The sequence below is a fragment of the Pantherophis guttatus genome, chromosome 1, assembly GCF_059756535.1.
Source record: "Pantherophis guttatus breed Tessera chromosome 1, ASM5975653v1, whole genome shotgun sequence".
Taxonomy (NCBI): Eukaryota; Metazoa; Chordata; class Lepidosauria; order Squamata; family Colubridae; genus Pantherophis; species Pantherophis guttatus.
Window position 1 is genome coordinate 341,697,775 of NC_142063.1, and position 17,539 is coordinate 341,715,313.

General features: G+C 45.3%; 1 protein-coding gene across 3 annotated transcripts in view; it reads left to right on the plus strand.

Annotated features, from left to right (window-relative positions):
* Positions 1 to 2,567: 2,567 nt before the first annotated feature.
* The window catches only part of DHX40 (DEAH-box helicase 40), a 34,961-nt gene continuing 19,989 nt past the window's right edge, over positions 2,568 to 17,539 (plus strand). For 2 of the 3 annotated variants that reach the window (XR_015733159.1, XM_087890011.1), the window contains exons 1-7: positions 2,576 to 2,660; positions 5,480 to 5,659; positions 7,261 to 7,406; positions 7,791 to 7,910; positions 10,383 to 10,613; positions 14,403 to 14,469; positions 16,940 to 17,071. Coding sequence is in view for 2 of the 3 variants with exons in the window: in XM_087890011.1 (XP_087746137.1) it covers positions 5,494 to 5,659; positions 7,261 to 7,406; positions 7,791 to 7,910; positions 10,383 to 10,613; positions 14,403 to 14,469; positions 16,940 to 17,071 (862 nt within the window). In the remaining variant the exon portion in view is untranslated. Of the gene's footprint in view, positions 2,661 to 5,479; positions 5,660 to 7,260; positions 7,407 to 7,790; positions 7,911 to 10,382; positions 10,614 to 14,402; positions 14,470 to 16,939; positions 17,072 to 17,539 lie in introns of all 3 variants that reach the window. The other variant, XM_034434628.3, reaches the window with a different exon arrangement.

Consider the following 17,539-nt stretch of genomic DNA (forward strand, 5'->3'; position numbering starts at 1 on the left):
AACAGTATACTCATCAAGTAGTCCTCGACTTACCACCATAATTGGGACCAGTATTGCTAAGCGAGGTGGTTGTTATGTGAGTGACAACTGATTTTTATATGATCTTTTTTGTCAAGGAAATAATTTCAGTTGTTCAGTGAATCACACAGTCATTAAGAAAATCTTGCTTCCCCCCATTGACTTTGCTTGTTGGAAATCAGCTGGGAAGGTCACAAATGGTGATAGGTGCTGGTTGACAAACACCTGACTTTTTGATCACATAATTGTGGAGATGTTACCATAGTTGTAAGTCCAAAGACCAGTCATAAGTCACTTTTTTGAGTTCCGTTGTAACTTGGAACGGCCGCTAAACAAGTGGCTGAAATTTTAGGACTGTTTCTCAGCCTGGCAACTTTTAAGATGTCTGGGCTTTGATTTCCAGAATTCCCCAGTCAGCTTGTTGTTGTTGTTGTTGTTTTTAGATGGGTGAACTTCAACTCCCAGAATTCCCTGACTAACTTGCTTTTTAGATCGTTGGGCTTCAACTCCCAGCATTCCGCAGCCACGACTCCCAGAATTCCCTGGCCAGCTTGCATTTTAGGTGGTGGGTGGACTTCAGCTCCCAGCATCCCCCAGCCAGTATGCTTGAAGGTCTGTGGACTTCAACTCCCAGAATTCCACAGCCAGCTTTGCTTTTCAGATGGGTGGGCTTCAACTCCCAGAATTCCACAGCCAGCTTTGCAACTTTAAGACTTGTGGACTTCAACTCCCAGAATTCCACAGCCAGCTTTGCAACTTTAAGACTTGTGGACTTCAACTCCCAGAATTCCACAGCCAGCTTTGCAACTTTAAGACTTGTGGACTTCAACTCCCAGAATTCCACAGCCAGCTTTGCAACTTTAAGACTTGTGGCCTTCAACTCCCAGAATTCCACAGCCAGCTTTGCAACTTTAAGACTTGTGGACTTCAACTCCCAGAATTCCACAGCCAGCTTTGCAACTTTAAGACTTGTGGACTTCAACTCCCAGAATTCCACAGCCAGCTTTGCAACTTTAAGACATGTGGACTTGAACTCCCAGAATTCCTCAGCCAGCTTTGCAACTTTAAGACATGTGGACTTCAACTCCCAGAATTCCACAGCCAGCTTTGCAACTTTAAGACATGTGGACTTCAACTCCCAGAATTCCACAGCCAGCTTTGCAACTTTAAGACATGTGGACTTCAATTCCCAGAATTCCACAGCCAGCTTTGCAACTTTAAGACATGTGGACTTCAACTCCCAGAATTCCACAGCCAGCTTTGCAACTTTAAGACATGTGGACTTCAACTCCCAGAATTCCACAGCCAGCTTTGCAACTTTAAGACTTGTGGACTTCAACTCCCAGAATTCCTCAGCCAGCTTTGCAACTTTAAGACATGTGGACTTCAACTCCCAGAATTCCACAGCCAGCTTTGCAACTTTAAGACTTGTGGACTTCAACTCCCAGAATTCCACAGCCAGCTTTGCAACTTTAAGACTTGTGGACTTCAACTCCCAGAATTCCTCAGCCAGCTTTGCAACTTTAAGACTTGTGGACTTCAACTCCCAGAATTCCACAGCCAGCTTTGCAACTTTAAGACTTGTGGACTTCAACTCCCAGAATTCCACAGCCAGCTTTGCAACTTTAAGACATGTGGACTTGAACTCCCAGAATTCCTCAGCCAGCTTTGCAACTTTAAGACATGTGGACTTCAACTCCCAGAATTCCACAGCCAGCTTTGCAACTTTAAGACATGTGGACTTCAACTCCCAGAATTCCACAGCCAGCTTTGCAACTTTAAGACATGTGGACTTCAACTCCCAGAATTCCACAGCCAGCTTTGCAACTTTAAGACATGTGGACTTCAATTCCCAGAATTCCACAGCCAGCTTTGCAACTTTAAGACTTGTGGACTTCAACTCCCAGAATTCCACAGCCAGCTTTGCAACTTTAAGACATGTGGACTTCAACTCCCAGAATTCCACAGCCAGCTTTGCAACTTTAAGACATGTGGACTTCAATTCCCAGAATTCCACAGCCAGCTTTGCAACTTTAAGACATGTGGACTTGAACTCCCAGAATTCCTCAGCCAGCTTTGCAACTTTAAGACATGTGGACTTCAACTCCCAGAATTCCACAGCCAGCTTTGCAACTTTAAGACATGTGGACTTCAACTCCCAGAATTCCACAGCCAGCTTTGCAACTTTAAGACTTGTGGACTTCAACTCCCAGAATTCCACAGCCAGCAAAGTCCACAAGTCTTAAAGTTGCCAAGGTTGGAGATCCCTGCTGTAGAGGGCAGTGGAGGATCGCAAATAGATCTGCTATCCTGTGATCGTGAGAACTCTGCCACTTTTTCAGCGTTCATTCACCTAATCGGTGCAATTGCTAAATCCCGGACTAGATTGATAACAGATAATCAATCCCTCCCTCCCTTTCTTCCTAAATCAATCAATCAATCAATCAATCAATCAATCAATCAGTTTCTATGACAGTCCAAAGTGCTACAGCTGATCACAAAAGAGGCGGGGCTAGAAAGGTAGGTGGGGCTTGTGCCATGAAGGGCGTGACGTCAATTTGTGTGTGTTTGTGTGTGCTAACCACGTGTTCTCCAGGAGTCACGTGGCTGCTGCTCCTTATGGAAGGGCTCGCCTGCAAAAGGTAAGAAGGACTGTTTCCAGTGGGAAGGCGTCGCTGGCCGTGGAGGATGGGGAGTGTGGTACAGCACATGCGCAGGACGTCGGCTGGTGGGGGGGTGAGGTGGTGCTCGGCTTAAGCCTCATGTTCCTTGGTTTGTGCTGTGATGCTGTGGAACTACGTCTCCCAGCATGCCTCACCCAGAGTATTGCAATTATTATAGATTTCCCCCTCCCCTCTTTAAAATCATCAGGTTAATGTGTTCCTTTTTTCCCCTAATGCAGTTTCCCCAACTTGGGGAATTGTAAACTCTGTGCTAATAGTACTTTTCTTCCCTTTTTTTTTTTTGTTGCAAACCAGAAATGGTTGCAATACGACTAACCGGTTTCTGACTGTGCATGCATTTGGAAGTGCCTCCCTTTGCCTTTCGGTTTGTTTTGAGATGAGGTTAAGAGCTATGGGTGTATTGCCCCAACGGATTGCCCCTCGCATCGTCTGAAAATGCCTTCTGCGATCAATAGTACTGATGGAGTGTGTCACATATAGTCAATGCTGCATAACGATGTAAACAAAAATGTTCCCAAAGGTGCTTTTTTTCCCCCAAGAGGCAACTGGGCTTTCTGGTTTTTCTTTGAAGACGTTTCGCTTCCTATCCAAGAAGCTTCTTCAGCTCTGACCGGATGGTGGGGAGTGGAAGGATTTATATTTAATAGTAATAATAATAACTTCATTGTCATTGTACGTGTATACACAGTATACCCATACAACAAAATTCACTTAACACCCAAAGACCAGATCCAACACACATATTAACAATCCATTATTAATATAAATAGGAGCCTGGTGGCGTAGCTGATTAAGCACTGTTACAGTGCACCAGCTGTCTGCAATTACTGCAAGTTCAAATCTCACCAGGCTCAAGGTTGACTCAGCCTTCCATCCTTTCTAAGGTAGGTAAAATGAGGTCCCAGTTTGTGGGGGCAATAAGCTGACTTTGTATAAATATACAAAAGTATGAAGGCTACTGCTTAACGCATTGTAAGCCATCCCTGAGTCTCCGGAGAAGGGCGGCATATAAATCAAAATAAAAAATAAATAAAATAAAATAAATATAAACAATATTTATATTCCATTCCCTACCATCCGGTCAGAGCTGAAGAAGCTTCTTAGATAAGAAGCAAAACATCTTCAAAGAAAAAACGAGCAAGTCCAGTTACCTCCTGAAAAAACACCTTTGGGACAACTGTGACCTGAATGACTGAGAATCTCCATGGATGTAAAAAAAAATAAAGACAAGGTGGCCTCAAGATCTCAAAAAAAGATGTTGAGACTTTGGAAAATGTTCAGAGAAGAGCAACAAAAATGATTAGGGGCCTAGAAGCTAAAACATATGAAGAACGGTTGCAGGAACTGGGTATGTCTAGTTTGATGAAAAGAAGGACTAGGAGTGACATGATAGCAGAGTTCCAACATCTCAGGGGCTGCCCCAAAGAAGAGGGAGTCAAGCTATTCTCCAAAGCACCTGAAGGCAGGAGAAGAAGCAATGGGTGGAAACTAATCAAGGAGAGAAGCAACCTAGAACTAAGGAGGAATTTCCTGACACTGAGAACAATTAACCAGTGGAAGTTGTGGGTGCCCCATCACTGAAGGCTTTTAAGAAGAGACTGGACAGCTGTTTATCAGAGATAGTACAAGTCTTCGGCTTGAGCAGGGTGTTGGACTAATAGATAACCTCCAAAGTCCTTTCCAACTCTGTTACCGTTTCCGTTTCTGCTTTTACCTGCAGCTGAACAATCTGAAAGTCAGGAAAACTAGCCATAAAGAGTCCAAATTTTGCAAAAAAATAAGGTGCAATGTACAGTGACGTGGTGGCTCAGTGGCTAAGACGCTGAGCTCGTCAATCGAAAGGTCAGCAGTTCAGCGGTTTGAATCCCTAGCGCCGCGTAATGGGGTGAGCTCCCGTGACTTGTCCCAGCTTCTGCCAACCTAGCAGTTCGAAAGCAGGTAAAAAAAAATGGAAGTAGAAAAATAGGGGCCACCTTTGGTGGGAAGGTAACAGCGTTCCGTGCGCCTTTGGCGTTGAGTCATGCCGGCCACATGACCACGGAGACGTCTTCAGACAGCGCTGGCTCTTCGGCTTTGAAACAGAGATGAGCACCCCCCCCCCAGAGTTGGGAACGACTAGCACATATGTGCAAGGGGAACCTTTACCTTTACCTAAGGTGTAATGTTGTGATTGGAACCCTGCACGTAAAAAGAAAAAAAATGTGGGCCTTTGTTTGCAAAGTTGTGCTTATTGTTTTGTGCGCCACCTGCGCATGCCCACACACACACACACACACACACACACACACACACACCAGCCAGCTCAGTCATCTTGCTCTACAGAGAACCTTGGGCAGGTTTCATCATTTCCAAAGGACTTAACATTAACTTAACATTAATTAGAGCCTTGGTGGTGCAGCAGACTAAAGTGCTGTTAAGTAACACCAGCTGCCTGCAATTACTGCGAGTTCAAATCTCACCAGGCTCAAGGTTGACTCATCCTTCCGAGGTAGGTAAAATGAGGACCCGGATTGTGGGGGCAATAAGCTGACTTTGTATTAAAAAAAAGAACACCGCTTAGGGGGGGGCCGAAAAGCCCTACTAAGCAGGTATATACAAAAGTATGAAGGCTATTGCTTAACGCATTGTAAGCCGCCCTGAGTCTCCGGAGAAGGGCGGCATATAAATCGAACCAATAAATAAACAATAAATAAAAATTAACAAAAACTTAACTATTGGGATTCTTTTTATCGCTTAACCACACGTTTCTCTGTTTTGCTCGTGTTTTGTGCCCACAGAGCAACAACCCGAAATGCCGAAGGGAGGAAAGAAAAAAACTCCAAACTCTGCACAGCTGCCCATCAGCAAATTCCGAAGGAAATTAGTGGAGACTATTCAAGGCAACACATTTGTTGTGGTGACGGGTGAGACGGGAAGCGGAAAAACCACCCAACTTCCCAAATACTTGTTTGAAGAAGGTAAGAGCATGTATGCACGAGTGTATCCCACTTCCAAAATTCACGGGTGCGAGTAATTGCCAAGGTTTATGTAGGAGAAGAGCAGGCAGAGTTGGGAGGGCGGAGTTAAGTGTGTCATTAGCTTAGAGTTATTAGATTGTCATAAACCTGTGATGGCGAACCCATGGCACGCGTCGCCCCAGTTTAGCTCCGCCGCGCATGCGCATGTACCTCCCACCAGCCAGCTAGTCTTCAGGTCTCTACCGTGCATACATGGGGGGCAGGGTGTGTGTGCACGCGCAAGCACAAATGGGGTGCCTGCGGGGGGGCAGGGCACGTGCATGGGCAATGTGCACATGCAGGGGGGGAATATGTGCAGTGAGCCACACACACATGCGTATGGGGGCGTGCAGGAACTCTGCACACATTGCATTTGGGGATTTGGGCACGTGTATTCGCATGTGCATGTATGCGCTTTGGCCACTCGGTCCAGAAAATGTTAGCCATCTGTTAAGGATATTCTTGTCTCATAACCGATGTTGTGGGTTATTGAGCAGAGTACCCTTTGAGTAAACGCATAAAAAGCGACTGGGAGTGGTTGTGAACAATCACAGTCAACTTATAAACACACTGAGTTGTTGTAGTCTTTTACTTTTAGAAAAAGTAATGCAAAATCCAAAAACAATCCAAGTCATACACAGATAAGACGAGAGTTAAAAGATCAATCCAGGGATATTTCAAGTACAAAGTCTTCTTACCAGTTGTGGTCATACACATTAAAACAGTTCTTCTTGAGTTTCAAAACAGGAACAAGTTCAATATCAAAACATTCAATAAATAGTAGAAAGCAACACGTAGGTATGATCAAACAGTGATCATGCAGAGAAATCAGGTAGAGAGTTACAGCAAATAAGCAGGCAAAATGGTGTAGTATCCACACAAGTATCCTGACTTCCGTTAAGTACATTGGCTACAGAGCTTAGCCAATCAGGATACAGGATGATGCAATACAGTCTTAAAGCAATATAATACCTTTCTGACTGCAAACTTAAATTGTTGGTTTATATATTGCCTGACCAACTAGTTAGACAAATAACCATTTCCTAACTCCATCACTGCACTAGATTCTTGTGTATAGATGGTCCTCGATTTACGACCACAATCGAGCTCAAAATTTCCTTTGCTAAGCAAGACAGTTTTTAAGTAACTTTTGCCCCATTGTACGACCTTTCTTGCTGTAGTTGTTAAGTGAATCACTGCAATTAAAGTTAGTAACACGGATGTTAAATGACTCTGGCATTGGCTTGGCTTGGCAGAAGGTCGAAAAAGGTGATCACGTGACCCCGGGACACAGCAACGGTCATAAATATGAGTCGGTTGCCAAGCATCTGAGTTTTGATCACATGACCATGGGGATGCTGTAACGGTCGTAAGTGTGAAAAATGGTCATATTTTTTTCCCCCAGTGGCTTTGTAGCTTCGAATGGTCACTAAATGAATGGTTGTAAGTCAAGGAGTACCTACACAGAGGTGTATAAAATGACACGTGTTTTTCAAAGGGTTAGGGTCTTTTGTTCTTTCTTTTTCCAAAACTCGATAATGTCTTTTACTTGCTTTTTATAGGGTATGCCAGGCACGGCACAATTGCTGTGACACAGCCACGGCGCATGGCTGCCATATCTGTGGCCGAAAGAGTGGCAGAGGAGCTAGGCTGCCCAGTGGGAGGCCTTGTGGGATACCAGGTTCGCTTTGAGGAATGCATCTCAGAGGTATGGGTTCGAATCCAGCTCAGTCTTGAGATGTGTGGTTATTTATTGTCTTCTGCTCCATGCCTTCCACTCTGCGTAGCCCCAGAATGTGCCAGCCAAGGGCCCAGTGGGCTGCAGCTGCTGCCTCTTGTGTGCGTGCCGGGGCCGGGGCGCCCAGTCTGAAATTGTGTTTTCCCAAAAATAAGCCCTAGTGCTTATTTGATGAGCAGCGCCCCCTACAGTCAAGAGAAACGGTTCCCTTTACTTTTTAACACTTTTTAAAAAGTCATTAAAGAAAAAGCATTGTTTTTCTGAATGGAGGATTTCCTTCAAGCAGCTTAAAGAGTTTTCTTTGCTATAATCCAAAGGACATTCCTGACTAAATATTGATTCTAAATGGCACAGGAGACTGCGATCAAGTACCTGACGGATGGGTGCTTGTTAAGGCAAATCCTGGCAGACCCGCATCTGACCCAATACGGCGTCGTTATTCTGGACGAAGCTCACGAACGGAGTCTCTGCACGGTCAGTGCTAATGAAATAAGCCAGTTAAGATTTATATCACTGGCTTGGTGTGGAAGCTGAACCAGCCAACCAATTATTCAGTGTTTAAGCACTTTGCTCTGCGGTGCACTCATAAAAGATTCCCTAGATCTGAAAGACACAGCATAAGAAGAAGGGGGCATGGGAGGCAGAAGGAAAAGTGTAAGTTCAGATCCTAGGATTTAATGCAGGAAAAAAAAAAAGGAATGCAGCTGAGGTCAAAGTAATACTTTAGGGCCAGGCAGAGGTGGGTTCCTCCCGGTTCAGTCCGGTTCGGCTGAGCCGGTAGCGGTGATGATATGACGTCACCGAACCGGTTCTTCCCCCCCCCGCCCTCCCCCCCCACCCTCCCACATTATTCTTACCTTTTATTTGGTCCCACCCCCAATCTATTGCTGCCTCCTGAGTCCCAGCTGATGACTAGAGGGAAAAAACCTGTTTAAACTCTTGCCGCGGGGCTTCAAAGGGCCGTCCTACAGGTGATCAGTGTTAAAAGCAAACAAATGAGTCGGGTCGTAAGTGCGAGGACTGGTCGTAAGTGCGAGGACCTTCCAGAAATGACTCTGACCAGCTAGCCACGCCCACCTAGTCACATGGCCTCCAAGCCACACCCACAAAATAAGCCACACCCACAGAACCGGTAGTAAAAAAATTTAGAACCCACCCCTGGGGCCAGGGTGTCAAACTCAAGGACTGAAGGCAGGGATTGGATTCAGCTGGTTTGGACCAGTTCGGGTAAACCAGATGCTAATTTTACATCTGGAACTTATGACCGTTTTCACACTTAACAACGGTTGTGGCATCCCTGTGGCCACATGATCAAAATTCAGATGCTTGGCAACTGATTCATATTTATGACGGTTGCAGTGTCCCCGGGGGGTAGTGTGATCACCTTTTGTGACCCTCTGACCAGAATGGCCACGGGGAAGCCAGATTCACTTAACAGCTGCGTTACTAACTTAACAATTAGAGCGATTCACTTAACAACTGTGCCAAGAAAGGTCGTAAAATGGGGCAAAACTCACTTTAAGAACACGCTTGCTTAGCCACAGAAATGTTGGGCTCCATTGTGGTCACAAATCGAGGGCTACCTGCAGTCTTAGCTGGTATTTCCCGGACAGCTGGGAACAGGGGTGGCCTTCAAAAATTTTAGCAAGGGGTTCTCTGCCTGGCTGCTGGGTGGGCATGGCCATGGTGGGCGTGGCCTAGTCAGCATCCTGCACCACAGCGGGGGGGGGGCGTTTATGCCTTCCCCAGGCTACAGAGGCTTTCCTCGAGCCTCTGGGAGGGTGAAAACGGCCTCCCCAGGCTCCAGAGGCCCTCTGGAGACCGAACGTCTAGTAGGCCCATTTTTCACCCTCCCCAAGCCTCCGCGCGCGCCCTGCACTTACCTGCATCCAAAACGGGCCGCGTGGGGACTCCTAGGAGGGGAGGGGAGGGGTGGGTGAGGCCAGCCAAGAGTAGGATTTGAGAGTTCTCCGAACTGCAGAGAATCTTAGCTAGAGGTTCTCCCGAACCCTTGGGAACCCCCAGCAGCCCACCCCTGGCTGGGAATATTTTTGCCAATGAAAAGATCAAAGAGCCTTGGTGGTGCAGTGGACTAAGTGCTGTTATGTAGCACTTAGCTGCCAGCTGCCTGCAATTAGTGCGAGTTCAAATCTCACCAGGCTCAAGGTTGACTCAGCCTTCCTTCCGAGGTAGGTAAATTGAGGACCCGGATTGTGGGGGCAATAAGCTGACTTTGTATTAAAAAAAAGAACACCGCTTAGGGGGGCCCGAAAGCTCTACTAAGCAGCTATATACAAAAGTATGAAGGCTATTGCTTAACGCATTGTAAGCCGCCCTGAGTCTCCGGAGAAGGGCGGCATATAAACCGAACCAATAAATAAAATAAATTTTTAAAAAAAGCTAAGAGTTGAAGATGGTTAATATTTATTTGGATGTTAGGTCATCAGAAGACCTCAAGGCCTTCTGAAAACTGGAGTAGAAAGTTGAAAAATAAACCTTCATGCAATAAAGAATACTTATAGAATTATAAGAGCCTTGGTGGCGCAGCAGACTAAAGTGCCGTTAAGTAACACCAGCTGCCTGCAATTACTGCAAGTTCAAATCTCACCAGGCTCAAGGTTGACTCAGCCTTCCATCCTTCCGAGGTAGGTAAATTGAGGACCCAGATTATGGGGGCAATAAGCTGACTTTGTAGAAACACCACTTATGGGGAGGGGGGGGGCAAAAGCCCTAATAAGCAGGTATATACAAAAGAATGAAGGCTATTGCTATAAGTGCATTGTAAGCCGCCCTGAGTCTTTGGAGGAGGGTGGCATATAAATTGAACAAATAAACAAACAAACAAATAAACAAATAAATGGCTGTGACAGACCACTAATGTGTTCCATGGTTGAAAGTGGACTATTTTCCAAAACGTGGACATTAGTTGTGCTCCCTCTCTTTCAGGATATCCTCTTTGGCCTCTTGAAGCAGCTGTTCCACCACGAGAAAGAAATCAAAAGGAAGGAACCCTTGAAGGTCGTAGTGATGTCCGCCACATTGGACGTGGAGAAGTTCTCGGCCTTCTTTGGGAATTGCTCGGTGGTGGAGATTCCAGGAAGAAAATACCTGGTGGAGGAGATCTTCTGTGATGCTCTGGGCCCCAGAGATGCCAACAGCTCTGCCTTCATCCCAGAGGTACTGGCTGGTCACTTTCATTTCATTTATTTGAGGAGTTCTTGGCGATTTCCGAGCTTGGTTGTTTGCTTGCAGGTATGACATTACCCAACTAAGTAACATCGTCAGTGCTAGATGGGAATGGGGTGGGAGGAGGAAGAAGAGGAGGAGGATTGTGGGGTCCTTAGTGCTCTCTAAGCTTGGTTGTTTGCTTACAGGTGTTTTGTTACCCAACTAGGTAACATCATCAATGCATGAAGGGAGAGGGGTGTGAGGAGCAGGAGGAGGAGAATTGTGGGGTCCTTGGTGCTCTCTAAGGTTGGTTGTTTGATTGTAGATGTTTCATTATCCAACTAGATAATATCATCAGTGCTAAAAGGAAACGGGGAGGAAGAGGATGATTATTTATTTATTTATTTATTTATTTATTAGTCCAATTTATATGCCGCCCTTCTCCATAGACTCAGGGTGGCTTACAATGCGTTATAGCAATAGACTGCATACTTTTTTTGTATATACCTGCTTACTAGGGCTTTCGCCCCCCCCCCCAAGCGGCGGTGTTCTATACAAAGTTGGCTTATTGCCCCCACAATTCGGGTCCTCAATTTACCTACCTCGAAAGGATGGAAGGCTGAGTCAACCTTGAGCCTGGTGAGATTCGAACTTGCACTAATTGCAGGCAGCTGGCAGCTAAGTGCTAGCACTTAACAGCACTTTAGTCCGCTGCACCACTGAGGCTCTTATTGTGGGGTCCTTGATGCTCTCTAACCTTGGTTGTTTGATTGCAGACATTTTGTTACCCAACTAAGTAACATCATCAGTGCTAGAAGGGAATGGGGTGTGTAGTGGAAGAGAAGGATGATTGTGGGGTCCTTGGTGCTGTCTAAGCTTGGTTGTTTGTTTGGAGATGTTTCATTATCCAACTACGGTACGTAACATCATTAATGCTGGTGTATGTAGAGTTTGCTCTCTGTTTATGTCCAGTAGCTTCCCTGTGCGTGCTGGTGGAGGTATAGAATAGGATAGAATTTTTTATTGGCCAAGTGTGATTGGACACACAAGGAATTTGTCTCTGGTACATAAGCTCTCAGTGTACATACAAGCAACAAGTGATAAATCATGATCATCGTCATTGTAAAAATACATTCATCATAAATCATAACATACAACACTTAGTGATAGTCGTAGGATACTAAATAAGCAATCAACATAAATCAAACTAGGATACTAAATAAACAATATTAATCGTAACATACAAGCAACAACGTTATAGTCATAAGAAGATAAGGGGATAGGTCAGTGATGGCTAACCTTTTTGCCATCACGTGCCAGGAAGGGGTGGGGTGGGGGAGGTTTGCCCGTGAGTGTGTCCACACCCATAATTCTATGTGCCCCGCCACGCACATGCGAGTGTGACCCCTCCTTCCTCCCCCACTCCTGGCACGCGATGGCCCGGTAGGCCCATTTTTCTTTCTCACCTGACTCCAGATCCTTTCTATGCATCTGGGGAGGACGAAAACAGCCTTCCCCACCCCCTCGGAGGCCGGAAGTTGAGAAACGGGCCGTTTCGGGCCTCTGAGGGGGTGGGGAAGGCTGTTTTCGCCCTCCCCAGATGCATAGAGAGGATCTGGAGCCAGGGAGAAAGAAAAACGGGCCTTTCCCCCCCCCCAGGCCCTCTTCTGATGGGCTCAAAAGAGCCGAAAATCAGCTGACAGAGCTGAGCTGGCATGCCAGGCAACATGACTCCGCGTGCCACCTATGGCACACGTGCCATAGGTTCGCCATCACGGGGATAGGTAATAGGAAAGTTGAGAAGAATAATAGAAATATAGTCTTTTGTTTTTTTAATTTGATTTATATGCCGCCCTTCTCCGGAGACTCAGGGCGGCTTACAATGTGCTAAGCAATAGCCTTCATCCTTTTGTATATTTTAGACAAAGTCAGCTTATTGCCCCCACAACTGGGTCCTCAATTTACCTACCTTAGAAAGGATGGAAGGCTGAGTCAACCTTGAGCCTTGGAGAGATTCGAACCTGCAGTAATTGCAGGCAGCTGGTCTTAATAACCAGCTTAATAACAGGGTGCCTTAGACCACTGTACTATCAAGACTCTTCTAGATAGACTAGATAGTTTGACAGTGTTGTGGAAATTAGTTGTTTAGCAGAGTGATGGCATTTGAGGAAAAATCGTTTTCTCCTTAGTAGTTCTTTGATTAGGATATTGTTTGCGGCTAGATTGTTCCTCTGGTGTTAACCCTTTTTATCTGAGTGTTGGCTGCTGGAGGGAAACTCTTGTGGTCTTTTAGTTTCCTTCTTAGCTTTTTGCTGTCTCTCTTGATTGGTATCTAAATGTGGTTTGCCTCTGTGGGTCCTTTGATGGCTGATTTGTCTGAATTCTTCCATGAATTCTCAAGCGTTTTAGGATTTAGCTTGGTCTACTCTAGGTCCATGATGGCGAACCTATGGCATGCAGAGCCATATCTGTGGGCACGTGAGCGTTGCACTAGCTCAGCTCCAGTGCGCATACGCACGCTGGCCAGCTAGTTTTCGGGCCTTCCGGTCCCACCGGAAGTCGGGAAACGGCCCGTTTCTGGCATCCGGAGGGCCTCCGGGTTGTTGGGGAAGGCTGTTTTTGCCCTCCCCAGGCTCCAAGAAAGCTTCTGGAGCCTGGGGAGGGTAAAAAATGGGCCTTACTGGTAACCTTTTTGCCGTCGCATGCCAAAAGCGGGTTGAGCGCGGGGGGTCGTGTACGCATGCGCGGGGGTGCAGGGGCACCATTGAATTATGGGTGTGAGCAAGCACGTGTGTGAAACCCCCCCCGGGCGCTCCCGCCGCTTTTGGCACGCGACGGCAAAAAGGTTAGCCATCACTGGTCTAGGTCTAGAATGCTTGCAGTTTCTCAGATGAGACTGTGGTTGAGTTTGTCCATGCGTTGTGAGATTGAGGAGCAAACTACACTCCCCCATCAACATTGGCAGAGCAAACTGTGTATGTAATTAGGGAGAAAACACCACACTCACTAGCACTGATGACGTTACCTAGTCAGGAAACAAAATGCCTGCAAGCAAACAGCCAAGCTCAGAGACCACCAAGCTCCATGGGTCGTGGCTGCCTTTTTGACTTTTCTTTCTTTCTTTTTCTTTTTTGGCACACACCCCGCTCTTGGTTCCATTGCAGAAACCAATAAATTGTCAGTATCTAAGATTACTAAAAAGGTATAATCTGAGTTCTTCTGCCCGATGCCCAATTCTTTCACCTTTTTGAGTAGGATTAGTCTGTATTTCTACAGCTTTCCTTTAATCCCCCGAAAAACTACATATCGTTTGGAACATGGATACAACAAAGAAGCTGCAGGAAAGCCTTAAAACCTTTTCCAGTTTCCAACTGAGTAACCTTTATTGAAAGATTAAGCAGAAAAGAATCGGAAACGGCCACTAGTTTTTCAAAATAATCATAACGGGTTAAAGTGTAAGATATGTTTATACCGTGTTTTTCCGAAAATAAGATCCTGTCTTATATTTTTTTGAATCCCGAAATAAGCTCTTGGCCTTATTTTCGGGGAGGTCTTATTATTTTGGGGCGCATGGAGCAAGATGGGGCTACTCTTGCCGTCTTACCTGATTTCCAGCTCTGTCTCCCTAACCCTAACCAGATGAAATGGCGGGGACCAGCTGCACATGTGTTTAAATATTTTCGGTGAGGGCTTATTTTTGGGGGGGGGGCTTATTTTAGCGCAGTAGTTAGCATAGTGTGGGGGAAAAAATGTTGCACATGAGTTCCTCCTAAAAACTCTTAGCATTGTTTGTTTCAGACTATCAAAGTGACCCTGGATGTCCATTTGAACTGCTCGGCTGGAGACATCCTGGTTTTTCTGACAGGTAAGTGTTTCTCTGCTCCCAAGTTTGATGTTACCCAGTGGAGAATCACTAACTCCTTCCTATATACAGTAGTGGCCAAAATTGGGGAAAAGTGTATTTTCTAAAACTAGCTAATAACACCACTTTTTTTGGAGTAGTACCATATAATTGTGTATCAATGGAAAGATAATTTAATCCAGAATGTAATGCAATAAGTTTTATGAAGGATTTGCTATTAGAATAGCAGTTACAGTAGAAAGAAGAAAAGTGTAACACGTAGAAAAAACGAGATATACAAAGATGATCACAATAGAAAAAAACGTGATATACAAAATGTCAGCACTTCAACCTGCATTTACTCTAGTGCTGACATAAGAAGGAGAAGAGGGGGCAGCTGGCAAGAGGACGCTTGACATTTCACCTACTTATTTTCCTTGAACATAATATCCCCTAGGAGATGAGATTGGAGGGGGGGACATTCCTGGGAGCTTAAGTAGTAGATATGGGGAGAGTGATTTGGGAGAAGGCCAATGAGACGCAGAGAATTGGGGAACGGAAAGGGAAGGTTTGGGGTCAGGAAGTCAGAGTTGGCTATGCCATGATTGGGGACAGATTGTCGTGCTAAATAAAATGAAAGATTTCTTCAAAGACTATCTGTTTGGAAATGCAATTTATTTTATCTGAGACGACATCGAAACCTGACACAAAAATTATCACCATGTCAGTTAATACTTAGTTGGGTAACCTTTAGCATGAATTATGGCCTTACAATGTCTTCCCATGGAGTGAACCAAGTCTTTTAGTTCTGCAGCTGTTCTCATGTGAAACCAAGATGGAATGATGGCTTCTATTAACTGGGTTTTATTGCTGGGTCGCTTCTGACTAACAAGTTTCTTTAGTCGGCTCCCTAGATTTTCCATTGGGTTAAGGTCTGGGCTATTCCCAGGCCATTCCAGCAGTGGAATAGGATTATCTTGAAACTCCCCCCAAAAAGTGGTGTTATTAGACATCAAACCTCAAAAATACACTTTTCCCAAAAGGTTTCCACAATTTTGGCCACTACTGTAGGTAGTCCTTGACTTAAACCAGAGTTCCCCAATGTTTCCAGCTTTGTGGACAGGTGGGGGGAGGGGAGAAGGGATGCTTCCATGGCCCGATTGCAACCCCCTCACAGCCCACCGGTTGGGGACCTCTGACTTAAACAACCCAGTTTAAGAAACTGAGTTAAACCATAACTGAACCTGGAATGACGGTCATAAGTCACTATGGGTATTACATAGGTCACCACTTGACCAAACTTGATTTTTTTAAAAAAAAATCTTGTGGTGGTTGTTACGTAAACACCATGGTCATTAAATGAATGTGGCGGTCATTAAGCAAATTAATTATACCCAATGGATATTTATGGCTAGAAATCAGAAGTCCAGGCTGGAAACTGGATATTCACATCACTACGGGACACTGCAAATGGTTGTATAGGTGAGCCGGTTGCCAGGTGCCCAAAAAGGAATCGCATAACTATGGGGTGTCTGTGTTCAGTTGTCGTAATCTCAAAATTGGGTCTTCAGTACCTTTAGGGGGTTGGCCCATCATAACCGTGAGCAGCCGCCATAAGTCGAGAACTTCCTGTATTTCCTTTATGATGCCTGTTAGCACAACACGAATAAGCTGAAGCATTCAGGTTGTTCATATGTAAAATATTTCATCTTCTTTTGTTTAAGCTTGCTGTCTCTTCCCTTGGAATACAGGTACCGTGTTTTCCCGAAAATAAGACCCTGTCTTATATTTTTTTGAACCCCAAAATAAGCGCTTGGCCTTATTTTCAGGGAGGTCTTATTAATTTGGGACGTGTGGAGCAAGATGGGACTCCTCTTGCAGTCTTACCTGATTTCCAGCTCTGTCTCCCTAACCCTAACCAGAGGAAATGGCGGGGACCGGCTGCGTGTGCATTGAAATATTTTTGGAGAGGGTTTATTTTCAGGAGAGGGCTTATTTTCGGGGAAGGGTTTATTTTCAGGGAAACACGGTAGTCCTTGATTTAGGACCCCAATTGGGATCAGAGTTTCCGTTGCTAGCAAAGAGGTTGTGCAGTGAATCGTGACCAATTTTACAACCTTTTTATCGTGGTGGTTAAGCGAACGGCTGCCGTTCAGTGAATCACGTGGTCATTCAGTGAATCGGGCTTCCTCCATTAACGTTCCTTGTCGGAAGCTATCCGGGAAGGTGGGAAACGGTGATGTCATGACCCTGGGACAGTGCTGCAACCGTCATAAATACACGCCAGTTGCCAAGCATCCAATTTTCGATGACGTGATCGTGGCGATGATGCAACGGTTATAAGTGCGAGGACCAGTTGTAAGTCCCTTTTTTTCAGTGCCGTTGTAACTTCGAACGATTGCTTAAATGAACGGTTGCAAGTCGAGGATTACCTGTAGCCTTTCCCTCAGTTCCTCAGAACAATATCTTAAATGAGTTTGTGGTTTCACACTAGGGCAATCGGAGATCGAAAGAGCTTGTGAGCTTCTCTTCCAGAAAGCCGAAATGATAGATTACCGCTTTGACGTAAGAGATCGCTCCGTGGATGGCTTACTTATCTTGCCATTGTATGGCTGCATGCCAACAGGTGAGCATAACAGAGTTGGAAGGGACCTTGGAGGTCTTCTAGTCCAACCCCCTGCTTAGGCAGGAAACCCTACACCACTTCAGACAAATGGTTTTCCAACATCTTCTTAAAAACTTCCAGTGTTGGAGCATTCACAGCTTCTGGAGGCAAGTTGTTCCACTGATTAATTGTTCTCACTGTCAGGACATTTCTCCTTAGTTCTAATTGCTTCTCTCCTTGATTAGTTTCCGTCCATTGCTTCTTGTCCTACCCTCAGGTGCTTTGGAGAATAGCTTGACTCCCTCTTCTTTGTGGCAGCCCCTGAGATATTGGAACATGGCTATCATGTCACCCCTAGTCCTTCTTTTCATTAAACTACTTTTATTGCATATATCTGGATTTTCTCAGAGTGAGTCCTTACTTTCTTCTGCATTTTTCAGCATTCTGTAAAACGTCATGACAATATTTTTCCTTAGCCTTTTTTTTCAA